Source organism: Hemiscyllium ocellatum, chromosome 14, assembly GCF_020745735.1.
Source record: "Hemiscyllium ocellatum isolate sHemOce1 chromosome 14, sHemOce1.pat.X.cur, whole genome shotgun sequence".
NCBI lineage: Eukaryota > Metazoa > Chordata > Chondrichthyes > Orectolobiformes > Hemiscylliidae > Hemiscyllium > Hemiscyllium ocellatum.
In genome coordinates, this window is record NC_083414.1 from 62,051,475 (window position 1) to 62,076,579 (window position 25,105).

The window sequence follows — 25,105 nt, forward strand, 5'->3', positions numbered from 1 at the left end:
TTTGTTTGATTGTCAACTTGTCTGCCTTTCCCTATTTCTTTCTACCTTAGTGTTTCAAATTCCATTTTTTATGGCAATGTTTTATTCTGATTGAATGAAAGTATCTCTCTGTTCATCCCTGCCCCACTGTCAGTTTTTCCATCCCAGGATGATTGTGTGTCTTTGCCCAGAAGCTATCTTTTTTTAGATTCACTTGATTGCTTCCTTCCTCCTCCTTCCATTTCCCTCTTGCCCTCTTTATCTCTACATATCAGTCTCCCTGCCCTCTTAATATAGAACAGTTCTGACTAGGCAGGGTGCAATTTGGTATATTGTCTCTGTTCCATTCTGCTCTCTCCAACCTCAAAATACTATTTTCTGCACCTTTTTTTTTGTTTCTCTCCCAGCATTATGATAAACGCAATATTTTAAAATGACATTTGTCTGTTTATTTCAAACTAATTAAGACTTTCTAGGTCAGGCAGATGATGTGACTTTGCACTGAATGTAGGCAGGAAAGTGTTCATGTGAGATTTAGAGACATTAAACTAGTTACAAAATTCCTGCTGGATTTGTCATAATTGCGGACTTATTAACAGGGAAATTATCTCTTTGCAGCTTTTTGCTCTGAGACCGTCTTTGTCATTTTAACAGAATTATTTTTACAGCACAATTCTTGTCCCCAACTGGCATCTCATAATGAAGAAATGTCACAGTCTGATTGATTGATAGGTGCTGTTCACTGTATCATCTGTTTCATTCCTCTTAAACCTCATTACAAATGGACAATTTAATGTGTCAGCTTAATGTGCTGAATGTTGTCAAGGTTTTGATCATGACGTTAGACCAGGCCACCCTTTAACACATTTCTTATGACTGCCACCAATGTACTTATTCCTACTTTCATTTTCTTTGGCATCTGGATGGATATCTAAATAGGAAAGGTTTAGAGGTCATCTAAACAGTTAGATCATGAGTTGGAGTGATTGAGGTGTAGGTTTCTGATCTCTGAATGCCCCTTCTCTAACTAGAGGGCCAGGGGGATGGGATGTTTGGAATTTTGTACACTTCTTCTGATGTTTGCACTTGGCCTTCACATGGGCATTTCAGAGGTCTTTGAAATGGTTGGCACCTAGGTGCCTAGACTCCAGCTTGGGCAAGCGATTCCCATGAACTGGTGACCAAATTACTCAAGAAGGCTTTGAGGATGCCATATGTGGTGCAGTGGTTGGCACTGCTGCCTCACAGCACCAGGGACCCTGGTTCAATTCCACTGTCAGGCGACTGCCTGTGTGGAATTTGCATGTTCTCCCTTTGTCTGCATGGATTACCTCTGGGTGTTCTAGGTAAAAACAATGACTGCAGATGCTGGAAACCAGATTCTGGATCAATGGTGCAGGAAGAGCACAGCAGTTCAGGCAGCATCCAATGAGCAGCGAAATCGACGTTTCGGGCAAAAGCCCTTCATCAGGAATCAAAGCAGTGAGCTGGAAGCATGGAGAGATAAGCTAGAGGAAGGGTGGGGGTGGAGAGAGAGTAGCATAGAGTACAATGGGTGAGTGGGGGAGGAGGTAAAGGTGATAGGTCAGGGAGGAGAGGGTGGAGTGGATAGGTGGAAAAGGAGCTAGGCAGGTCGGAGGACTTTCCCCTGCCACCGCAGGAACTGTAAAACCTGTGCTCACACCTCCTCCCTCACCTCTATCCAAGGCCCGAAAAGAGCCTTCCACGTCCATCAAAGTTTTACCTGCACATCCAGTAATATCATTTATTGTATCCGTTGCTCCCGATGCGGTCTCCTCTACATTGGAGAGACTGGGCGCCTCCTAGCAGAGCGCTTTAGGGCACATCTCCGAGACACCCGCACCAATCAACCACACCGCCCCATGGCCCAACATTTCAACTCTCCCTCCCACTCTGCTGAGGACATGGAGGTCCTGGGCCTCCTTCACCGCTGCTCCCTCACCACCAGACGCCTGGAGGAAGAACGCCTCATCTTCCGCCTCGGAACACTTCAACCCCAGGGCATCTTTGTGGACTTCAACAGCTTCCTCATTTCCCCTTCCCCCACCTCATCCTAGTTTCAAACTTCCAGTTCAGCACTGTCCCCATGACTTGTCCGGACTTGTCCGACCTGCCTAGCTCCTTTTCCACCAATTCACTCCACCCTCTCCTCCCTGACCTATCACCTTTATCTCCTCCCCCACTCATCCATTGTACTCTATGCTACTCTCTGTCCACCCCCACCTTCCTCTAGCTTATCCCACCATGCTTCCAGCTCACTGCCTTTATTCCTGATGAAGGGCTTTTGCCCGAAATGTCAATTTCGCTGCTCGTTGGATGCTGCCTGAACTGCTGTGCTCTTCCAGCACCACTGATCCAGAATCTGGGTGTTCTAGTTTGCTCCACAGTCCAAAGGTGTCCATGTTAGGTGAAGTAGTCATGCTAATTGCCCATAGTTTCCAGGTGTAGATTAGGTGGATTAAACATGGGAAATTCAAGATTAGAGGGCGGGGGGGGGGGGGGGGGGAATCAAGGTAGAATGTTCTTCAGAGGGTGGGTATGGACTTGTTCGGCTAAATGGCCTCTTTTCATGCTGTAGGCATTCTCTGATTCTATGCCCCTGAAGAGTTTTCTCTGCCCTCCGAGTAACCCCTTGCCAAGATGGAGTTTGGAGTAAAGAGCTTGTTTTGGAAGTTGTGGATATTGTCTACCCAATACAGCTGTCTGACAGCAACCTGCACCTCAATGCTGGAGATGTTGTATTTGGGGCAGGCAGATGGAGACAGTAGATCAGAATGGGCAACAGTCTAACCAGCTGACAGCTCATGCCTTGCAGAGGAGACATAGTGATCCTAATGGTCCTTCGTTCAAAGAATAATATAGCCAGGTAGGTGTCCACGTTCAGAGTGAGAGTACTGTCATGACGTCTTGACCATGCTCCAGACATTTAGAACATAGAACATAGAAAAATACAGCACAGTACAGGCCCTTCCAAGCCCACCTAACCTACAGTAGCCCACTATCCTCCATATGCCTATCCAATGCCCCTTTAAATGCCCATAAAGAGGGAGAGTCCACCACTGTTACTGGCAGGGCATTCCATGAACTCACGACTTGCTGAGTAAAGAATCTACCCCTAACAGCTGTCCTATACCTACCACCCCTTAATTTTAAAGCTATGCCCCCTCATAATATCTGACTCCATTTCATCAGGAAGTGGACTGTTGGTGTTTGCCTTCCCAATGGCTTCCTTACCAATCACGTCTTTCAACTCTGGCATTAAAATCTCCAAGGAAAATTAACTTGTCTCCCTTTGGGAGATGGGACAATGTCTAACTAATGTTGAATCAGAATCTCTGTGTGACCTCGTGTGGTACTTTTCAGGTGGAAGCATAAACACAGATGACTGATATGCAGTGTTTCTGCAATCATAAAATCCCTACAGTGTGGAAGCAGGCCATTTGTTCCGGTTCTCTAATTTCATATTGAGAGGGTGGAAGGTCCCTCTGCATGGAATCTTTTAACATGTGGCACCCATTTCGCACCAACTATCACGTGAACCTAGAGTGTCCAGTGGCAGGAATTGCCAAGATAATTGCAGAACAAGCTCTGCCGAATGTATAGGGACAACTGAAGAGACACACATTACTGCTCTTAAGGTCTCCTGTATCCTGTATAAAATACAACCTTCCACCAACTATTGTGTCCAGTTTTCATTGTTCCACTGCTACTAGCCATGCCCTTAGCCATTTGGAAGCTGAGACTCTGAATTCTCTTCCTAATCCCCGGTGCCCTCGTCTCCATGTTTCTGCTCCTTTGACCAAGTTATATGTCATCAGTTCCATTAATGCCTTATGTAGCTTGGCATCTGGATAATGCTGCTGTGAAACAGTGTGGGAATGTGACGGCAGCACTTTAAAAGCACCGTATAAATTCATATTGTTTTGTCGGATACAGACTGTATATTTTGCCTACACAGAGCTGTCCGCCAAAGCATACAATCTTCACATACTGGATGCTGCTTGCCTCTTTTAGCCAAGTTTGCTTTATGACATAAACAACACATCAAACACTTAACTCCTAACTTCGATTCTCGTACCTGAGATTTTCCGCAACACACTTGGCTACTCAAAAAATAATTTCTTCCAGTGGCTCTTTGTTACCTTTGATCACATTGGTTTGTTTTAATATACATTGTGGGTGTTTGTGTACCTCATGAAGATACAATCAGAGTGGGTGAATTATCATAGTTTTCCACAGAAACAATATACAGTACAATTTATTACTCGATGCATTCCAACTTCATGTCATACAGGATGACTAAAACAGCCAACCTTCCAACCCCTCCTTTTCCTGTTGTGAAACTACAACATTGTTTGTCCTTTGAATAACTGCATTTAGTTAGCAGTTTGCATAACATCAGAATATATCTTTCACCAAATAAAGCTGTCTCACACATGGTAGGGATGCGGCAGTTCTTCGAATTTTGACACAAATCAAAATAAATCAACTTGCCATTTTTAACTAAAACAAAATCCTAGATCTTTATGAATCACATACTTCAAAAACTGTCAGACCTGCTGTTGCAGCCTGTCATCCAACATCATATTGTATAAAGTAATTGAGCGAGATGATCTGTTTTACTGAGGTGGTTATGTGTAGAATATTGAACTCCCCAGCTCTAGTGTCAGGTGCTTACTTACCCTGAAAGGGCCTGGGTTTAGTATCTCATTCAAAGCATTTTCAACCGCTCAACACTCCCTCAGTACTTCAAACCTATGATCTGCTAAGTGGAGAGGCTGAAGTACTACATAGTGAGCTGTGGCTCTCAGTTCATTGCATGTACAAGTGTTCACACAATCTCTGACATTCTCCATGCTTCAGATGTCACTAATCAATCCAAAGGGGTCATTTTTCTGAGAGATTCTGGCAGCACGTCTCTATAGACTTGGCCCCATTCTACACTCCTGAGACACAACGAGTGACGCATGAGTGAAAGTCAACTTTATATTTTATGTCATTGGATTGGAGGATTGGATCAGTAAGACTGCTGATGAATTGGTCATTATTTTAGTACTTAAAATATGAAGTACTTTGCATTGGTGATGTAAATAAAGTTAGACTGGGCAGATTCCATGCTTGGAAAAATTGGATTGTCAGATCATTTATGTTACCACACTTGAAATAATGAAAAGTTAGGTTATCTCAAACGTTCGCATTCAAATGAATAGCAGCAGTTTGGAAATTAAGCATGGTGTCTGGGCTCTTTCGAAGCTTTTGCTTCTTTGAATCGTTCAAGATTAATATTATTCAGGATTAAATTTAGCAAATACATATTTGTAGAGTCAACTGTAAAGGTGGTTATTATATGAGGCCTGTGAAAACATGGCAGATGGTGTTCAATGCAGCAATGTAAGACTCTGCTGGACATTGGGAGCACTAATAGAGGAAGACATATCACTAAAAATGGACAAAATCAAAGTACTGCGAATGCTGGATGTCTAAAATGAAACGGAAAATGCTGGAACTGATCTGCAGGTCAGACAGCATCTATGGTGAGAAAGACAGATTGTGATGACACTGGAGCAGAGTTGAAGAAAATTAGAAATGTAATAACGTTTGAGCAAGTGAAGTCAGGAAGCAGTGTGGAAGTAGAAGAGGAAGGAGCTGTGTTCAGGTGGTGGGAAGGAGAGATGTAATGGTCAAAGGTTTGGTGGCACAAAAGCCAAAGGGAGGAAGCAAACTAAAGACGTGTCCAAGCGAGGTGTGAGTGGTTGTAAAGTAGCTGTCTGAATGCAACATAAAAACCTAAAGAAAGAAATGATTAGATTCCCTACAGTGTGAAAACAGGCCCTTTGGCCCAACCAGTCCACACTGACCCTCTGAAGAGTAACCCACCCAGACCCATTTCCCTCTGACCAATACACCTAACACTATGGGCAATTTAGCATGGCCAATTCACCTGACCTGCACATCTTTGGACTGTGGGAGGAAACTGGCGCACCCAGAGGAAAGCCACATGGACACAGGGGGGACGTGCAAACTCCACACAGACAGTCATCCGAGGCTGGAATCGAAGCTGGGACCCTGGTACTGTGAGGCAGCAGTGCTAACCACTGAGCCACCGTGAGATACAACCAAAACCAAAATGAAGCCAGAGTACATAATCTAAAATTGCTAAATTTAATGTAGAGTCAGAAGGTTGTAAAATGGCGAGTGGAAGGATAAGGTGCTGTACTTGGAGCTTGCATTGGGCTTCATTTAGGCAAAGCTCAGAGTGGGAAGAAGGTGGGGAATTAAATGATGAACATGCTTAAGGACTGAACAGAAGTTTTCCACAAAGTGGTAACTCAGTCTTCCCAGCGGAGTGGATGTAACAGCGAGACCAATGAAAATATACACTAAATTGAAAGATTTAGAATGAAATTGCTGTTAGATTTGGAAGGACTATTTGGGGTCTGGGAGAGAAAGAAGTAAAGGGACACATAGTCCATGTCCAGTACTTGCATAAAACGGGAAGAAAGGGTGGTAGGTTTGATTGATGAATGGAGTAAGGTGCCACAGAAGGAACGGTCCATTTGGAACATTGAAATAAGAGGATGAGAGAAGATGTGTTTGGTAGTTGCAAGAATACTAGGGGTTGAATGCAGAGGCTGATGCGGTGGAAGATGAGCACAAGGTAAGTCCTGTCAGGATTGAGGAAGAGAGGGGAAAGTAAGTTGCAGAAGTGTCACAAGGATTGGATATAGTGGAGGGCCCTATCAACTGTACTACGGGAGGGGGAGGAACCTTGGACAGCAACTTATATTGGCTGACATAGACTGTTGCATACTCTTGAGAACATATAATGGAGGCATAGAGACTGGAACAGTGTTTTTACAGGAGACAGAGTAGGGAAAATATAGTCAAGTTGTCTGTGGTCTTGTAGTAAATGTTAGTGAGTAGCTTATCTCCAGAAATAGAGACAAATATCTAGGGAGAGGAGTGAGATTGACCAAGTGAACACAAGTAAAATTGGAAACAGGGTAAACTAACTTTTTCAATTCATGGTGAGAACAGGAAGATGCTCCAATATAGTCATCAATACCAGATAAAGATGTGAGGGAGTGGGCCTGAGCAGGACTGGAATTAAGCATCAGACCAAAAACCATAGGAAATAGGAATAGGGGAAGGCCGTTCAATCCCTTGAGCCTGCTCCAACATTCAATAGGATCAAGTCCACTTTCCTGCATTTTCCCCAAAGCCCTTGATTCCTGACTGATTAGCCTTAAATATACACAAGGACTCTGTCCCCGCAGCTCTGTGTGGCAAGGAGTTTCAAAAACACTCAACACTCTGAGAGAAGAAATTCCTCCTCCATTTCAGTCTTAAATTGGCACCACTTAATTCTGAGATTATGCCCCATTGTCCTTTACTGATCCTTTACCAACCATAAGGGGCAACAGCCTCTCAGCATTTACCCTGTCAAACCCTTTAAGAATCCTGTATGTCTTGGTGAGATCAACTCTCATTCTTCTAAACACCAGTGAGTAATATTTTGCAAGGTTTGTGAAGGTTTGTAGCTCAGGTTGAGGGTTAGGGTGTAGGTTTGCTCGCTGAGCTGTAACTTTGGCATCCAGACGTTTCATTACCTGGCTAGGTAACATCATCAGTGGCGACCTTCAAGTGAAGCGAAGTTGTTGTCTCCTGCTTTCTATTTATATGTTTATCCTAGATAGGGTTTGTGATGATGTCATTTCCTGTTCATTTTCTGAGGGGTTGATAGATTCCTAGAGGCCTACACTCCAACCACAATGCCATGAACAAACACATAGATCTGGATACCATCTAACAAATGGAAAGCAGGAGACAACAGCTTTGCTTCACTTGGAGGTCGCCAGTGATGTTATCTAGCCAGGTAATGAAATGTCTGGATACCAAACCTACAGCTCAGCGAGCAAACCTACACCCTAAACCTGTAATGTCCCAATCTGTTTTTAACTTTTTCTCGTAAAGCAGTCCCTCCATACTGAGGATTATCCAAATGAACCTTCTCTGATCTACCTCCAACGAAATAGTATCGTTCCTTAAATAAGGGGACCAATACTGTCACAGTACTCCACATGTGGTCTCACCAACACCTTGTACAGTTGCAGTAAACCTTATCTACTATTCTACTTCAACCCCCTTGAAATAAGGGCCAATGGTCCTTTAGCCTTCCTGATTATCTGCTCTCCCTGTGTGCTAGCTTTCTGTTTTTCTTCATTGTACTAAGTCTCTTGCATTTTGTGGGAAATTTATGTGTTGTGATTAAGAAGTTTGCAAACAGTACAGGAATTGTCCATGTCATTGACAATGATGGAGAAAGCTATAGACTAAGAAAATGCAAATGGATTATTCAGGAGGGCAAATTGAGTTCCCTCAGGGTAATGCAGAAGGCTAAAAAAGATCTTTAAAGGATTGGAGAGGTGGAATTCTTCACTTAAACGGTACTTGAACATGCACTTGAAATGCTTCAACTTCCAAGGCTGCAAACTAAGAGCTGGAACAAGGATTCAGACTAGATTACTACTTGTCAAAAGCATTTTGGCTACTTGTCAAAAGCATTTTGGCTAATTGCCCCCTCCCCACCTACCACTTGCTGTTCTAAGCCTGAATAGATCAAAATGAAATGTTTAGTAGGTTCAATGGACAAAAAAAATACCCTTCAGCAATTTGATCAATAGCTAGAGGTTATAGGTAATATGTTAGAAACTATTATTCAAGTAGTTCTGGCAGTACACTTGGATAAGTTCAAGGTAATTGGACGTTAATGTGTTTTTTTTTATTTTGGTATGTCCAGGGGTTGGTGTTGAGACCTCAGATGTTTACAATTTATATAAATGGCTTAGATAGAAGTACAAAAAGTATAGTTGCTAAATTTATTGAAATAACAAAGACAGAAAAGTTATCAAAAGAATCTTTGAACAAAACCTTATGGAGAGTTTAAGGGAATGGGCAAAGTTGTGGCAGGTGTAGTATAATTATGGAAAAGGTAGAATTGTTCATTTTGGCAGGAGGGATGAAAAGGAAAGGTATTATCTAAATGGTGAGAAATTTCAGAACTCTGAGATGCAGAGGGATTTGGATGTCCTAAAATCTCTCAAGGATAGCATGCAGGTACCGCCAGGAATTAGGAAAGCAAGGGAAAAAAGTCCAAAAGTAGGAAGATTCTGCTTCAGTTCTAAGAGGCATTGATGAGAACATATCTGGTGTACTGTGCACAGTATTGATCACGTTATTGGGGAAGGAAGTAAATGCATTGAAGGCATTTTAGAGAAAATTGACCAGACTGGGACCTGGAATGGGTGGTTTCTCTGTTGAGCAGAGAGTGGACAGGTTAGGTTTGTGTCCATTTGTGTTTAGAAGGCTAAGAGGTGACTGTATTGAAATTTATAAGATTCTGAGGGATACAGGTAGGATAGATGTGGAAAGAATGCCTTCGCTTTTGGGAGAATCGAGAACTAGGGTACACTGTTTAAAAATTAGGGGTAGCCCATTTAAAACCAAGATGAGATCAATATTTTTCTCTGAGTCTCACATACCTTTGGAACTCTCGTCCTGAAAAGGTGGTGGAAGCAGAGTCCTTGAATATTTTTAAGGCAAAGGTAGATAGATTCTTGTTAAGCAAGGGTTGTATCATCGATGGTCACAGGTGAGGTGCTGGAAGACTGGAGGTTGGCTAACATGGTGCCACTGTTTAAGGAGAATGGTAAGGTCAAGACAGGGAACTATAGACCAGTGAGCCTGATGTCGGTGGTGGGCATGTTGTTGGAGGGAATCCTGAGGGACAGGATGTTCATGTATTTAGAAAGGCAACATGGTTTTTGCATGGGAAATCATGTCTCACAAACTTGATTGAATTTTTTGAAGAAGTAGCAAAGAGGATTGATGAGGGCATAGCAGGAGATGTGATCGATATGGACTTCAGGAAGGCATTCGACAAAGTTCCCCATGGGAGACTGGTGAGCAAGGTTGGATCTGATGTAATACAGGGAGAACTAGAGGGTGGTATGTGTATGGAATAAACTGCCAGAGGAAGTGGTGGAGACTGGTACAATTGCAACATTTAAAAGGCATTTGGATGGGCGTATAAATAGGAAGGTTTTGGAAGGATATGGGCTGGGTGCTGGCTGGTGGGACTAAATTGGGTTGAGATATCTGGTCGGTACGGACCGGTTGGATCGAAGGCTCTGTTTCCCTGCTGGACAACTCTATGACTCTACGATACAATCGGGGTAAAAGGAAATGCAGATGTGAGGTTACAAACCGATTCATCATAATCTTATTGACGGGCGAAGCAGGCTTATGGAGGCTTGATAGCCTACTTCTCTTATGAAGAAGGGCTTATGCCTGAAACGTTGATTCTCCTGCTCCTTGGATGCTGCCTGACCTGCTGTGCTTTTCCAGCAGCACATTTTTCAGCTACTCCTCTTAATTCACATATATTTGTCTGAGTGTTGATTCAGCTCAATTGGTTGGATGAGTTGGTTTGCAAAGCAGTGTGATGCCAACAGCTTGGGTTCAAATCCCATCACCAACTGAGGTTACTATGAAAGACTCTCCTCTCAACCTCTCCCTCGGCTCAGGGATGGTGGCCCTCTGGTTAAATCACCACCATTCTTCTCTCTGAAAACAAAACATGCTGTAAATGATGGTGGGTCAGGCAGCATCCATGGAGAGACAGCAAGCTAATGTTTGGAGACTAAATGACTCTTCATAAGACCATTGACACACTCTCTCTCCATGGATGCTCCCTGACCCCTTTTACAGCATTTGTAGTTTTCAGTACAGATTCCAGCATTTTCAGTAATTTACTCCTACCAGCACCCCCACCCCACACCTCTCTCTCTCGAATGAGAAAGCAGTCCTATGGTCTGGCTAGACTGTGGTGGCTCCCACACATGTATATGTTTGAATTCAAAATCACTGACAAAGGATTGAGAACAGAAACGAGCATAGATTTGCTTACTCAGAATTGTCAAGATCTGAAATACTTCACTTGGAAAAATTGGGGGAACTGAAATTGTTTTAAACAGGAGTTCAATTGGTAATTGACCATGAGGGACGTATAGAATTACAGACACCTCAAAATGGAATTTGGGACTAAGCACAGCTGCTCTTTTGTGACACAATTGGGCAAAACAGACCTTTTTCTATGATTCTGTATGAATATGTTTTGGGATATATTTATACTTTTTTATCAGCCCCCAGAAAAACACATTTTACTTATTTTCTGCATGCTCTATGAAGTACTTAGTAATTGCTGTATTAAATACAGTGGAGGCAACAGAAATATATATGGAGAGAAGGAAAGAATTGGCACAGGCATCGGTAACTTCTGTGCTGTGAGATTTTTGTGCTTTCAATAACGACAGATTTCCATGCTCTTTCTCTTGGGCATCTACCCTGTTCCAGGATTCAAATCCAACAAGATGAAGATATAATAATAATAATTTCCATTACATGTGTTTCCCCTCCACACCAACCACCGTTGCAGTTTTTATTAGCGTGTATGGTTTCCCAGTAGATATGAAACTGGTATCTTACTTCCTTATTCCTGTATTATATCCTGAGTTACTAATAATATTGGCAATATGAGGCAGATAACAAACGCTTCTGATGTTTTAATAAAAAAAATGCATAATGCACAATCAGCAGTTCCATCTGCCACGTCTCTCTTTGGAGAACTCTCCACCAATCAGCTGCAGGCCTATATTTTCTTTTAAATTAGCTTTTAACTGTGCCTATCTTTTCTAAAAACAAACAGGATACCGGACGGTGAATTGTTATCACTCTACTTTGTAATGCAAATCCAAGACTGGGTAAAACCATATCTCTTGTGGCACAGTGGCTCAGTGGTTAGCCCTGCTGCCTCACAGCATCATGGACTTAGGTTTGATTGTACCCTCAAGAGACTGTCGTATGGAGTTTGAACATTCTTCCTGTGTCCATGTGAGTTTCCTCTGGATGCTCTAGCTTCCTCCCACAGTCCAAAGATGCGCAGGTTAAGAGGATTGGCCCCTGCTAAATTGCCCTTATAGTATCCAGAGGATGTATAGGTTAGGTGGGTTACCCATGCGAAATGTAGGGTTGCAGGGAACAAATGGGTCTGGGTGGGATGCTATTTTGGGGATCAGTTTGGACTCAATGGGCTGAATGGCCTGCTTCCACACTGTAGGGAATCTATGATTCTTGCTATTTTATACATGACACTGTGAAGAACAGTGTCTGAGCTCTGCTTCACTTGGCTGCGCATGAAGTGTGGGAGGTGATACTGGTTATAGCTTATGATCACCCAGATGCTAATTGTGTTCCATCTATGGTATAACATAGGTTTAAACATGTAAACTCTATTGTCAAAATAGAAGATACCAGAAATACTCAGCAGGACTGGCAACATGTGTGGAGGGAAAAACAAAGTTAACAATTCAGGTCTGTGTCCTGTCATTATAACTCTCTTAATTGTGTGCTCAACATGCATGATTTGCTCCTGTTACACTCCCCTTAGAGGCTGACATCTTTTAAATGAAAGAAATCCTTGTAGACTAATGCAAACCAGGGGACAAAATTACATTCTTTAGAAATGTTACTGTAACAAAGCGATTAAAAGTAACATCACTCAAATATTACTTTACAAAGAAAGGATATTTCCCACAGAGGTAAATTTCACTTGAGGTCAACATAACAGTGATATGCCAGACATTGTTACAAATACTTATATTATTTTCTACACAAGTAAGTGACCGCGTGCGATGTAGCCTCTGCTTTGTAGGATCATTTCATTCCTTGAGTAACAATCGCCAAGAGACATGTTCCATTCTTGGTGCCCTGACCAATATTATTTCTTCAGCTAACATCCATGAAATACATTATCTGCTCATCGTATGTTTTGTGGTTTCTTGCTTTGCATAAGTTGGCTACTATATTTCCTGCATTATAGTAATGATTATGACTTCAAAAGTACCTTATTTTTCTGCAATTTGTTTTTGGAGAATCCTAGGGTTATGGATAGAGCAATATAGGAAGACAGGAGGTAACGTGTGTACCACTTGCTGCCATTGTATGGAAAGGGGTATTGAGAAGCTAACCAGGGTGTTGTGGAGGGAGAGGTCCCTTCAGAATACTGACTAGGGAAGGGAAGATGTATTTGGTTGTTACATCATGCTGGAAGTGATGGAAATAACCGGGGATGAGCTGTTGGATACAGAGGGTGGTGGGATGAAAAGTGAGGACAAGGGAAACACTATCAACATTCTCGTATGGGGGAATGATGTGAGAGCATCCCTGGGAAATCAGTCAGGCATAAGGCTCCCTATAATTACTGAGTTTTGGAGGGAGGGGGAGTCCTCAGTTGAGAGTAAAGGAAGTCATGTTGAAAGCACCATTGTGGAAGGTTGCATTATCAGAACAGATATGATGGAGACAGAAACTGGGAAAATGGCTGACGTCCTTGCAAAAAACTGGTTGTAAGGAAGCATGGTCAAGGTAGTTATGGGTGTCAGTATGTTAGTAAGGGATATCAGAAGATAGCCTGTCCACAGACAGGAAGGCAGAGATCAAGGAAGCAATGTGAGGAGACAGACCATGTGAAAGTCAGAAAAAGTTGAAATTGGAAGCAACATTTATTAATTGTTACCATTCTGGACAAGAACTGCATGCAATGCCAATACAATCATTGATATACAGGCAACAGACTTGGGGAGGGACCCTGAATTAGACTTGAACAAGGAATGTTCCAGATACCCCACATGAAGACTGGCATAACACAGGCTAATGTGGCTACCTAAAGACACACCTTTTAGTTGGAGAAAATGAGACATGTTGTTCAACAAGAGAACAAGTTCAGGCAGTGGACAAGGGTGGTGCTGGATGGGGACCTCCTATCAAAGAAGAAGTGGAAAAGCCTCACATCATCCTAATGGATAATGGAGTTGGAAAGGGATTAGACGTCCATTGTGAAGAAGTGATAGTTCAGGCCAAAAAATTGGATACTGTTGAAATGTTGCAGGGAGAATCAGAAACGTAGATTGGAAGGGACCGGACAAGGGAAGGAAAATAGAGTCAAGATAGAAAGAAATAAGTCCAGTGAGGCGGAACAAGTTGAAATGATGGATCTGCCCAAACTGTTCTGTTTGTGGATTTCAGCAAGAAGATAGATGCAGTCTGTTTGACATTGGCTTTATATGTTAGCAAGCTGTGGAAAGAAGATCTCTAAAGGAAATGGGGTCAGCGATAATCCTGGAAATAATGGCTTGATGATCAGTAGTGGACCATGAGGCAGAAAGATGTGTCTGAGAGTTAGTACCAGACTACAACAGCGCAGGTTTGATAATAAAGTCAGGGTTAAAACTAAAACTGGTGTGCGCCAAGCTCAAAGGGAGACTAGTTATAAAGGAGTAGGGAAATTTAAGACTATCTCAGTCAAAACAAACTGCGATATTGAATTCTACCCCAAGGTTTGGTGACTAAGGAAGGGGCATTCATAAGGCAGCTGGACAGGCTCAGTATGAACTTGTGAATTCTTCCAACATACACTAATGCTAAGCAATAAGAGTGGGAGATATACCTGGTCAGCTAACTGATGGAAAGAGATTGGAACCTTGACCATTACTGTGCATAGCTCCGTGCTACAACATGAAAGCATCTGTTGCCACCACAACTTAGTTTCTTTCAAGGGGTTGGTTGGCTGGCTGGATGGCTGGTGTGTGAGATTGACACAAACAGCACAGGATTTGACTGCCTGTGATGGGGTAGATTTAGGACTTACCTCCTTGCCCTACCCATGTTGGAAGTTGCGGCATTGTGAGTTGGACCTGCCTTTGGGCATAAAACTCAAGGAAGAAGAAAGTCGAAGGATCACTGTTTCCCTTTGCTTTGTGTTGAGTATGAGAAAAAAAAGAGAATCACCTGTGATATGAGCAATCTGGAACAAAGTAATCTCTTCATCTTTCACTTTCATAAAATTCTTCTGCCATGACTGTTATTAGATTATCAGCATTGGATTTTGGCAAAAAACCTGCTCAAGTTTAGGAAGGGTGAAAATGTTGAATGTAATCAACATTCAAGAAGCTTGACACCATCCAGGTCAAAACAGCCCACTTGATAGACAATAGTTGTACTCTCTGCCTGTACCACTGATGCTCACTAGCAGCAAAAGTTCACCACGCTTCCTCAAATGACACATTCCAAATCCATTACATCTAGAAGGACAAGAGCAGCAGATATATGAAAATACCACCCTCTGAAAGTTCCCCTCCAAGCCACTCGTCATCATGACTTGGAAATATATCACTGTTCCTTCAGTATCGCTGAGCCAAAATCCTGGATATCAACAGCCATCCCCCCATAAAATTTTGCGTTTATGGATTGTAATGGTTCAAGAGGGGCTCACCACCATCTACTCAAGGGAAGTAGGGTGGTCACTAAATGGCAGCTCAGCCAGCGAAGCCCATATTCCATGAATGAGTAAAACAAAAAAATTTATGCCATTATTTTTGTGTCATGCAATGATACACAAGTGTAAGGTTTTATTCGCGAGGATCAGGGAAGCAATGAGTGCACTAGATTGGTGGATAACACATGTATGTAGCAAACCTAAGTAGGGCTGAGGAAATGATTAGTCTTAAGAGACTGATTCCAGAAGATTGTACTAAAGAGTTGTATTGTTTATGCCTGTGACGTAGCTGAATTAATTGCAAATGCGCACACAAGGAACTGGCTAACATCTGGTGTTCATCAGTCCATTTGTCCAATACACCACAGTAACCTCAGTTATGTTCTTCCTTTGTCAGTTTGTGAATGCATGATAGAGACTCGATGTGCTTGCCTCAGGGAGAAAGAACAGGACATTCATACTTATTCCAATGTCTTTGTATTTTGTATGGCTTTGAAAAACCAAAGTAAACTGAAGCTAAAACACTACCTTGGTACAGGTAGTGCTAACATCAGAGCAAGTCTGATTTTTTTTATTCATTCATGGGATGTGGACATTGGCAGCTAGGGCAGCATTTATTGCCCATCCTCAAATGCCTCGAGTCAACCACATTGCTGTGGGACTGGAATCACGTGTAGGCCAGGCCAGTTTCCTTTCCTAAATGAACCAGATGGGTTTTTTTCCGGACAATCAACAATAGATTCACCAGACCCGAAACGTTAAACCTGATTTCTCTTCACAGATGCTGCCAGACCTGCTGAGCTTTTCTAGCAGCTTCTGTTTTTATAAATTTGCAGTTGTTATTGGACTCTTAATTTCAGATTTTTATTATATTCAGATTCCACCATCTGTCATGGCAGGATTCAGACCTCCTCCCACCCCCCAGATCATTAGTCAGGTCTCTGGATTAACAATTCAACTATAATGCCACTAGGCATCGCCTCCCCTAAAACTTGCACAATGGTTGAATTTTAAAATATGACAATTATAGATGGAAGGAAGATTGGATAGATGTAGAGTAGTTTCACCATTCACCAGTCCTGGGAAAATATCAGGGAGAATAGAAAACTATAGTCAGCCTTGCTTTTAACATAGGTATAAGACAAGTTTTTGCAGCTCAAGTTATTAGTGTTCACTGCCTACTTAAAAGGAGCCTGTTATCATGAAGGCACAAAGCCTGAAGTTGAAAGCAATTTATTTTATATTGCACAAGAACTGTTCTCTTGCCACTGACTCAAAGCATTGGTGTCATATTCTGGTGGAACTCTCTTGCCTAACAATCTGCCTGGTAACTATCTAAGTGAAACTGGTGAGTTTTTAATTTTAGGTTGCCACTGGTTGTGTGTCATTGTCTGTTTCTATTAAGATGATGTACAACCAATGTACTAGATGTTAAAGCACGTGATGGTGATACAGAGGGAAAATGATTAATGCTGACTAAGGGATGCTGCTTAATCGGATTGCTGGCCGTGAGCTCAGAGGTACACGTACTCAACAATTACATCAATTTTCACACCCTCACAGACTCTTTCCATGGGGGAACAAGTTACTACCGAAGGGTGAGCACTACATGAACATCTGGCAGGGAGACTTCCCACACCACAACACAGCAGATGATGGTTTTTCCAAGACTGCCCCTGTAAGTGCCAGTCAGTTTGTTGCAAATTAATCCATCTCCAAGTGGAATTACTTCAAGTGAGTGAAGGCATGTGCTGCTGTCTAAAGGAAATGATTGCTGTATCAAAACCATTAGTAAATGCAACACAAAGGTGACAATCTATATTTTTTCCTACTTTTGCTTTGTTTACAGTGCTGTTTTTCTGTCCCTCTGTTTTGTTTCATCAGCTTTCTTTCTCTTTCATGAACTGATTTTGCTCCTTGCTGTGTAATCATTTGCTTCTTGGTTTCTTTTTCCAGAAGATGTGGTGGGTTGCGAGCTGTTTTTAAAAAGAGGCTCAGCAACTGCGTTTTGGGTGGTCATTGTAGGGATAATGAGCGCTACAGCAGCAGCCTTTGTCAGCAAACACCTTTCTCAAACACATAACGTTCTCACCTGCTACTCATTCCCTTTGTGCCCGTTATCACTTCACCTTCCTACTATCTTCTACTCCCATTATCTCTTTCCCTTCAAACTATCTAGCCAGGCCTTGTGCCCTAACGTGCCACCTTCTTCCACAGTCATTCTTCCCTCTGTCCTCCATAACCCAACCCTATAATGGTGGATGGTGAATGGCGAGATAGGGCCCAGGAGGACTGCAGATGCTGGAGGTCAGAGCTGGAAATGTGTTGCTGGAAAAGCGCAGCAGGTCAGGCAGCATCCAAGGAACAGGAAATTCGACGTTTCGGGCATAAGCCCTTCTTCAGGAACCTGTCGAATTTCCTGTTCCTTGGATGCTGCCTGACCTGCTGCGCTTTTCCAGCAACACAAGATAGGGCCCAGGCCTTGGAGCCTACATGGACTTTAGCTGCACCCACCTTTCTGCCTAGCCCCTGATAAACTTTGACCCTGTTATCAGTGAAGAAACTATCTACCTCTGCCTCAAAAGTACTCAGCCTCTTTGCTGCCCCTGCTCTCTGGCGAACACAATTCCATGACTCTATGACACCATACTCCCCTACCATCAACCTGATATCCTTCTGCAGTGACTGCCTCGTCCTGTCTCTCAATCTGTTTCTGTCACAGGTTTTGCTTGTCTTAAATATTTAACCAGCACTTTTTTTTCAATTAGCATATGGAAAGTGCCTCTAATCTCTCTCTCTATCTCTCTTTCATCAGCTGAATCCACTGACTAAAAAGGTCTGCAGAAGACATAATCAAACTATAACAAGGTTCTAATCAGAATGGTCTCAATTTCATTCTCGTGCAGACATTAAAAAACACAAAAGAGAATTGAATGAATAAGTTTAATTACATTACTTTTGAAATATATACTGTTCCCCATACCTTTGAATTTGTAGTTTAAACATTGCAAATTTCAGTTGTTGAAGGAAAGTTATATGACATGCAATTTCAGAAAGTCTTGAGTGGCCTGATTACAAAATTTTCTGATTGCTTGGGTACCCCTTACAATCAAGGAACTATAATGATATGTTATAGTCAGCTTGCTAATTCTGTCCATGCCTGTGCGGGAAGAACGAAGAGTTGGGCAATGTAGCATGTGAGATATTTATCATTTCTGCTTGATGGTAAAAATGCATTTCATCCAGGAATCTAGAGGAATGTCATCTGGGGAAGTGTACAGACCCATAGTGAATCCTGCAGTATTTTCCATTCGTTTACATTGCTGAGTGGAAGGTCTTGAAGACTCTGTTGCAGGCATGTAATTCTCCCTGTCAGGTTTTCCTCCATGATTTCTGTTGAAGTGTCTGTTTATATCCAAATGCAACAGAGGGGGAAAAAGCCCCAATGCAAGTGGGAGTGCTCAAGGAAGGATATTTACCAAATAACAATTATTAAAAACATTATTCATGGAGGATCCAAGGTGCAGATTCTCTTATGTTTATGTCAGAGTGCAATTGAATATGGTTTCTCATGTAGCAGCTTTGCAGTCACAGAGTCATATGTCATGGAAACAGACCTTTCAGTCCAACCAGTCCATGCTGACTACAATCCAAAACTAAACTAGGCCATCCTGCCTGTGCTTGGCACATATCCCTCTAAACCTTTTTATTCATGTGCTTATCCAAATGTTTTTTCAACATTACAATTGTACCTGCATCCCTCATCTCCTCTGGAAGTTCATTCCACACTCGAGCCACTCTGTAAAAAAAAATAAAATTGCCCCCATATCTTTTTTAACTCTTTATCCTCTCATCTTAAAAATGTCGCTCGTCTTGAAATCCCCCACCCATTTGTAAAGACACCTGACATTCACCTTATCTGTAACCCTCATGATTTTATAAACCTCTATAAAGTCACCCCTCAACCTCCTACATTCCAGTGAAAAAGGTCCCAGCCCATCCATCCGCTCCTTTATAAGTCAAACCCTCCTTTCCTAACAATGTCTTAGTAAATCTCTTCTGAATCCTCTCCAGCTTAGTAATATCCTTCCTGTAATAGGGTGACTAGAACTGGACAAAGTATTCTAGAACAGGCCTCACCAACGTCCTGTACAAGGTCAACATGACCTCCCAACTCCTATTCTCAAAGATCTGAGCAATGAAGGCCTTCTTAACCACCCTGTCCATACGTGACACTACTCAGAGCCCTACTTTTAATTGTATAAGTTCTGCCCTTTTTTGTTTTACCAAAATGCAGTACCTCACATTTATCCAATTTAAACTGCATTTGTCACTCCTCAGCCCATTGAGCCAATCGATTAAGATCTCTTTGTAATCTTAGATAACCTTCTTCACTATCCACCAATTTTGTATCATTGCAAACTTACTTACCATGCCTTCTATATTCTCATCTAAATCATTTATGTAAATGACAGACAAAAGAGGACCTAGCACCGATCCCCATGGAACACAGCTATTCACGGGCCTCCAGTCCAAAAAAGAAGCCTCCACTCCAAGCTCTGAACTTCTGTGAAGAAAATTATTCAAGCTCAGTTCTTTTTTGCTGTTTAAAAAGGACAGTGTGGAAATAAGGCATTTCCTCACAGAGGAGGATGGTCATTCCAAGTTTATGAAGCAAGTTTGTCTACAGAGCATCAGCTGAATCAGTGTGTGGCTTTGGTCAGGGCTGAGAAGAAAATGCAGAAGTAGGTCAGCTATTCAGGATTTTGTCATATTGCCATATTTAACATTTATTCACTTTTCATTTATATTTATGGAAATATTTAGGGGTTTTGTTAATTGAAGACTTGATGTGTTTTTGACAATGAGAGGAATAAATGTGAGGTGTTGGAGCTGCACTGTGGCTCCTGATACATTGAAATGTCATGTTTATTTATACTTATTTTTAGTTCAGCAGTGTTAATGTATTCTGATAAATATTTGCGTAGGGCTTTGAGATGTTTTGTGTTGCACTGAATTAGTATTAGAGGAGAACATGCCATATTGTTGCTGAGGCCTCCAACTACATTTAACCATATGTTCCCCCTCGCCTCCAAATTTCACAGGTCACGACCTTTCCTTCCAATGGTTACGGTCTCTTCAATATGGTTGGGAACGCCTGGGAATGGACGTCTGATTGGTGGGATATACACCACACAACTGATGACCTAGACAATCCTGTAAGTATCTCAGTCACTCGGCTGTGACTGTGAAGGGATGGCCCATGCCTTATGTGCGTCACACGGCTGGTTCTCTGAGCTTATGCTGCTGTTAAGTGGCTACATGTCACAAAATTGTCGCCTATCTCCTGTTGTTTTCTGACCATTGGCCATCGGAACAGAAACTGAGCTCACAACTTTTCAATCTGTGTGGTGAATGGTTGGCATTCCCTCTCAGTGCTGTAGACACTGGAGAAATTGGAGTCTGGACGTGACCACAACTAACAATTGTGGGGATATACAACTTGTGATCGGCCTTGATGGGATGTGATTTGTAAATAAGTATCTGATGCTGCTAGCATTGAAGATTTGCGGGTGCGCCTTTTTTTTAAACTTTCCTTAATTTGAAACCAATGTCTTTCCATTGGTTTATTGAAACTGTACAAAAAGGTTGTTTGCTGTTTTTTTTAGAGGAGGCTATGATTTTGTGGCCGAATGATGTAACTCGCCTGCCTATGGTTTATGGCTTGGAAACCAAAATTGAGACTTTAATTAGCCTGATTGGGTTTTGCTGCATTACCTTCCAGTAGAGGTCAGTCAAGAATCCAGGGCACCAAGAACAATCATTGTGCCCCTCTTAGTGCAAATGGAATTGTCCAACTCAATATGGACCGTGTGAAGCAAATAAACATAGAATCCCAGCAGTGTGGAAGCAAACCATTCAGCCCTTCAAGTCCACATCAACCCTTCGAAGGTCATCCCATTCTTGCTTTTCCCATGACTATTCCACTTAGCCTACACATCCCTGTACACTACGGATAAGTTAGTATGGGCCAATCCATCTAACCTACACATCTTTGGACTGTGAGAGGAAATCCACACAGACACTTGGGAGAACAAGCAAACTCCACAATCGCATGGGGATGGAATCAAACCCGGGTCCCTGGCGCTGAGAGGCACCAGTGCTAACCATAAGCCACCTTGCCACCCCTTTAGTTTGCTTAGCTTGTTTGTTCTTTGATGTTTTCACTGACATAACTCTTACTTGATCGGTCCTCATGTGTTAGGTTGTCATGAGGTTTGGGACGCTGGGTTTTGTCCTACGCAGCTGAAAGACTGATTCCTGAGAATCTAATGTCTCCCATCCTAGTCTGCTGCATCTTGATCTCTGCCTTATCTAAGAGTGAGTGCAGCTCTTAGAATTTCAGCAAGATTTCATTCACACATTATTGCAGACAATGCTGATCTCTGCCCTGCAGCTTCGTACAGGTTATTGCAATCTCTTTTAAGAATCTCATTAGCATGTGACTACTGATGTCAGTGTTGCTGCATCCTGCACATTATCATGTCATTAACATACGCATTCTCATTGTACTACAGGTTCTATACCACACTTATCACTGAGTCATGAAGACAGATTTTCTTTTATGTTGCGTCAAAACATTGAAATACATGCTTAGCGGATTTGGCCTTACTTAGAAATGAAAACCACAGCAATAATTTGATTGCATTTTGATTTTATTTGAGACTCTTTTGTCTAATGCATTGTTATATCGAGGAGAACCTAACAGGAACAAATCTGTGGTAGCGTGGGTGATATAAAAGCACAGTTTAAAGCATTTCTGGAACACAAATTTGAGAAGGCGTTTGGAATAAGTGGCATTAGTTTAGTTAGTCACTACTTTAATGCAGTGGCAGTTTTATTTACAAGTGAATGAGGCAGTGTTATCTATTTGAAAGCTTTATGAAGAAACATTTCAGACTGTGGCAGTGCAGGTTGAATAATCTCATCAGACACATAAAGCCTCAAACAATTCCTTTGCAAATCTATCCAATGTGTTATATTTGCACAACAATGTGTGATGTAACCAGCTCCACAGTTGCTGTCTGCTGGGACCAGGTGGATATTGTTCATGCATTTTATATACTCTCAGCATTGAAAAATACCAAGGGGGTGGGCGATGCCTCACCACGCTGTTCTTTGCAATTTGCAAAGTGGAATTCCTGATCACCTATGTAAGATAGAGTCATAGAATGTACAGCACTGAAACAAACCCTTCAGTCCAGTTTGTCCATGCCAACCAAATATCCCAACCCAATCTTGTCCCACCTTCCAGCACCCAGCCCATATCCCTCCAAACCATTCCTATTCATATGCCCATTCAGATGCCTTTTAAATGGTGCAATTGCACGGCTATCGGGAACAACACCGTTTCTGCCGTCACCACAGCCACTTCCGGCCCCAGTGGCGTCACTCACCTGCACAACGACCATGCTGCATTCGTCTCCGCCCCCACGCCGATTTCCGTCACCACGCCCCCACGCTGATCTCCATTTGCACGCCAAACCCAACCCCGTCCCAATTCCCTCCACCACGTCTAACCCCGCCCCCACTCCCAGCTCCAGCCCCACACCAGTTCCTAGCTCGCAGCCCTTCTGTGTTTTCACCATCCCTCCAGACCTCCCCCTCTCTGAGGATGAAAGATCAGTCCTCAGCAGAGGCCTCACCTTCATTCCCCTACGCTCTCGGATTAACGAGTTCAACACACGGCGAGACATCGAACAATTCTTCCACCGCCTTCGCCTCCACACCTACTTCTTCAACCAGGATTCTTTCCCACCCTCTGACGATCTCTTCTCCCGCCTCCAACACAACCCATCCACCTGGACACCCCGTGCTGGCCTCTTACCTGCCCTCGATCTCTTCATAGCCAACTGCCGCCACGACATTAATCACCTCAGTCTCTCCACCCATCTCACCCACTCCAACCTCTCACCCTTGGAACGTGCAGCCCTCCACTCCCTCTGCTCCAATCCCAACCTCACTATCAAACCTTCAGACAAGGAGGCGCGGAAGTAGTTTGGCGCACCGACCTTTACACGGCTGAGGCTAAACGCCAGCTCGCGGACACCTCCTCCTACTGTCCCTTTGACCATGACCCCACCTCCCACCACCAAACCATCATGTCCCAGACCATCCATAACCTCATCACCTCAGGGGATCTCCCATCCACCGCCTCCAACCTCATAGTCCCACAATCCCGCACCATCTGTTTCTACCTCCTGCCCAAAATCCACAAAACTGACTGACCTGGCCGACCCATTGTCTCAGCCTGCTCCTGCCCCACCGAACTCATCACTGCGTACCTTGACATGATCCTGTCCCCCTTAGTCCAAGAACTCCCCACCTATGTTCGGGACACCACCCACGCCCTCCACCTCCTCCATGATTTTCGCTTCCCCAGTCCCCAACGCCTTATCTTCACCATGGATATCCAGTCCCTGTACACCTCCATCCTCCATCACGAAGGACTCAAAGCCCTCCATTTCTTCCTTTCCTTCCATACCCAACCAGTACCCTTCGACTGACTGAACTGGCCCTCACTCTGAACAACTTCTCTTTCCAATCCTCCCATTTCCTCCAAACCAAAGAAGTAGCCATAGGCACCCGCATGGGCCCCAGCTATGCCTGCCTCTGCGTCGGATATGTGGAACAGTCCATCTTCCGCAGCTACACTCCGCCACATCTGCTCACAGGAGGACCAGTTCCAATACTGAACAATCCAGATGGCCTCCTTCTTCAAAGACCGCAATTTCCCCCCAGACGTGATCGACGATGCTCTCCACCGCATCTCCTCCACTTCCCGCTCCTCCGCCCTTGAGCCCCACCCCTCCAATCGCCACCAGGACAGAACCCCACTGGTTCTCACCTACCACCCCACCAACCTCCACGTACTTCTTATCATCCGTTGTCATTTCCGCCACCTCCAAATGAACCCCACCACCAGGGATATATTTCCCTCCCCTCCCCTATCAGCGTTCCGAAAACACCACTTCCTCCGTGACTCCCTCGTCAGGTCCACACCCCCCACCAGCCCAACCTCCACTCACGGCACCTTCCCCTGCAACCGCAAGAAATGCAAAACTTACGCCGACACCTCCCCCCTTACTTCCCTCCAAGGCCCCAAGGGATCCTTCCATATCCGCCACAAATTCACCTGCACTTCCATACACATCATTTACTGCATCCGCTGCACCCGATGTGGCCTCCTCTACAATGGGGAGACAGGCCGCCTACTTGCGGAACGTTTCAGAGAACACCTCTGGAACACCCGGACCAACCAGCCCAACCACCCCGTGGCTCAACACTTCAACTCCCCCTCCCACTCCACCAAGGACATGCATGTCCTTGGACTCCTCCATCACCAGACCATAGCAACACGACAGCTGGAGGAAGAGCGCCTCATCTTCCACCTAAGAACCCTCCAACCACAAGGGATAAACTTAGATTTTTCCAGTTTTCTCATTTCCCCTCCCCCCACCTTGTCTCAGTCCCAACCCTCGAACTCAGCACCACCTTCCTAACCTGCAATCTTCTTCCTGACCTCTCCGCCCCCACCCACTCCAGCCTATCACCCTCACCTTAACCTCCTTCCACCTATCGCATTTCCAACGCCCCTCCCCAAAGTCCCTCCTCCCTACCTTTTATCTTAGCCTGCTTGGTACACTTTCC

The 25,105-nt window shown here is 43.5% G+C and overlaps 1 protein-coding gene across 3 annotated transcripts in view; it reads left to right on the top strand.

Annotated features, from left to right (window-relative positions):
* sumf1 (sulfatase modifying factor 1) overlaps positions 1 to 25,105 on the top strand; it is a 163,707-nt gene that overhangs the window by 75,417 nt on the left and 63,185 nt on the right. For all 3 annotated transcript variants that reach the window (XM_060835733.1, XM_060835734.1, XM_060835735.1), the window contains 2 exons: positions 16,958 to 17,072; positions 20,500 to 20,613. In XM_060835733.1, the coding sequence (XP_060691716.1) occupies positions 16,958 to 17,072; positions 20,500 to 20,613 (229 nt within the window). The remainder of the gene's footprint in view (positions 1 to 16,957; positions 17,073 to 20,499; positions 20,614 to 25,105) is intronic.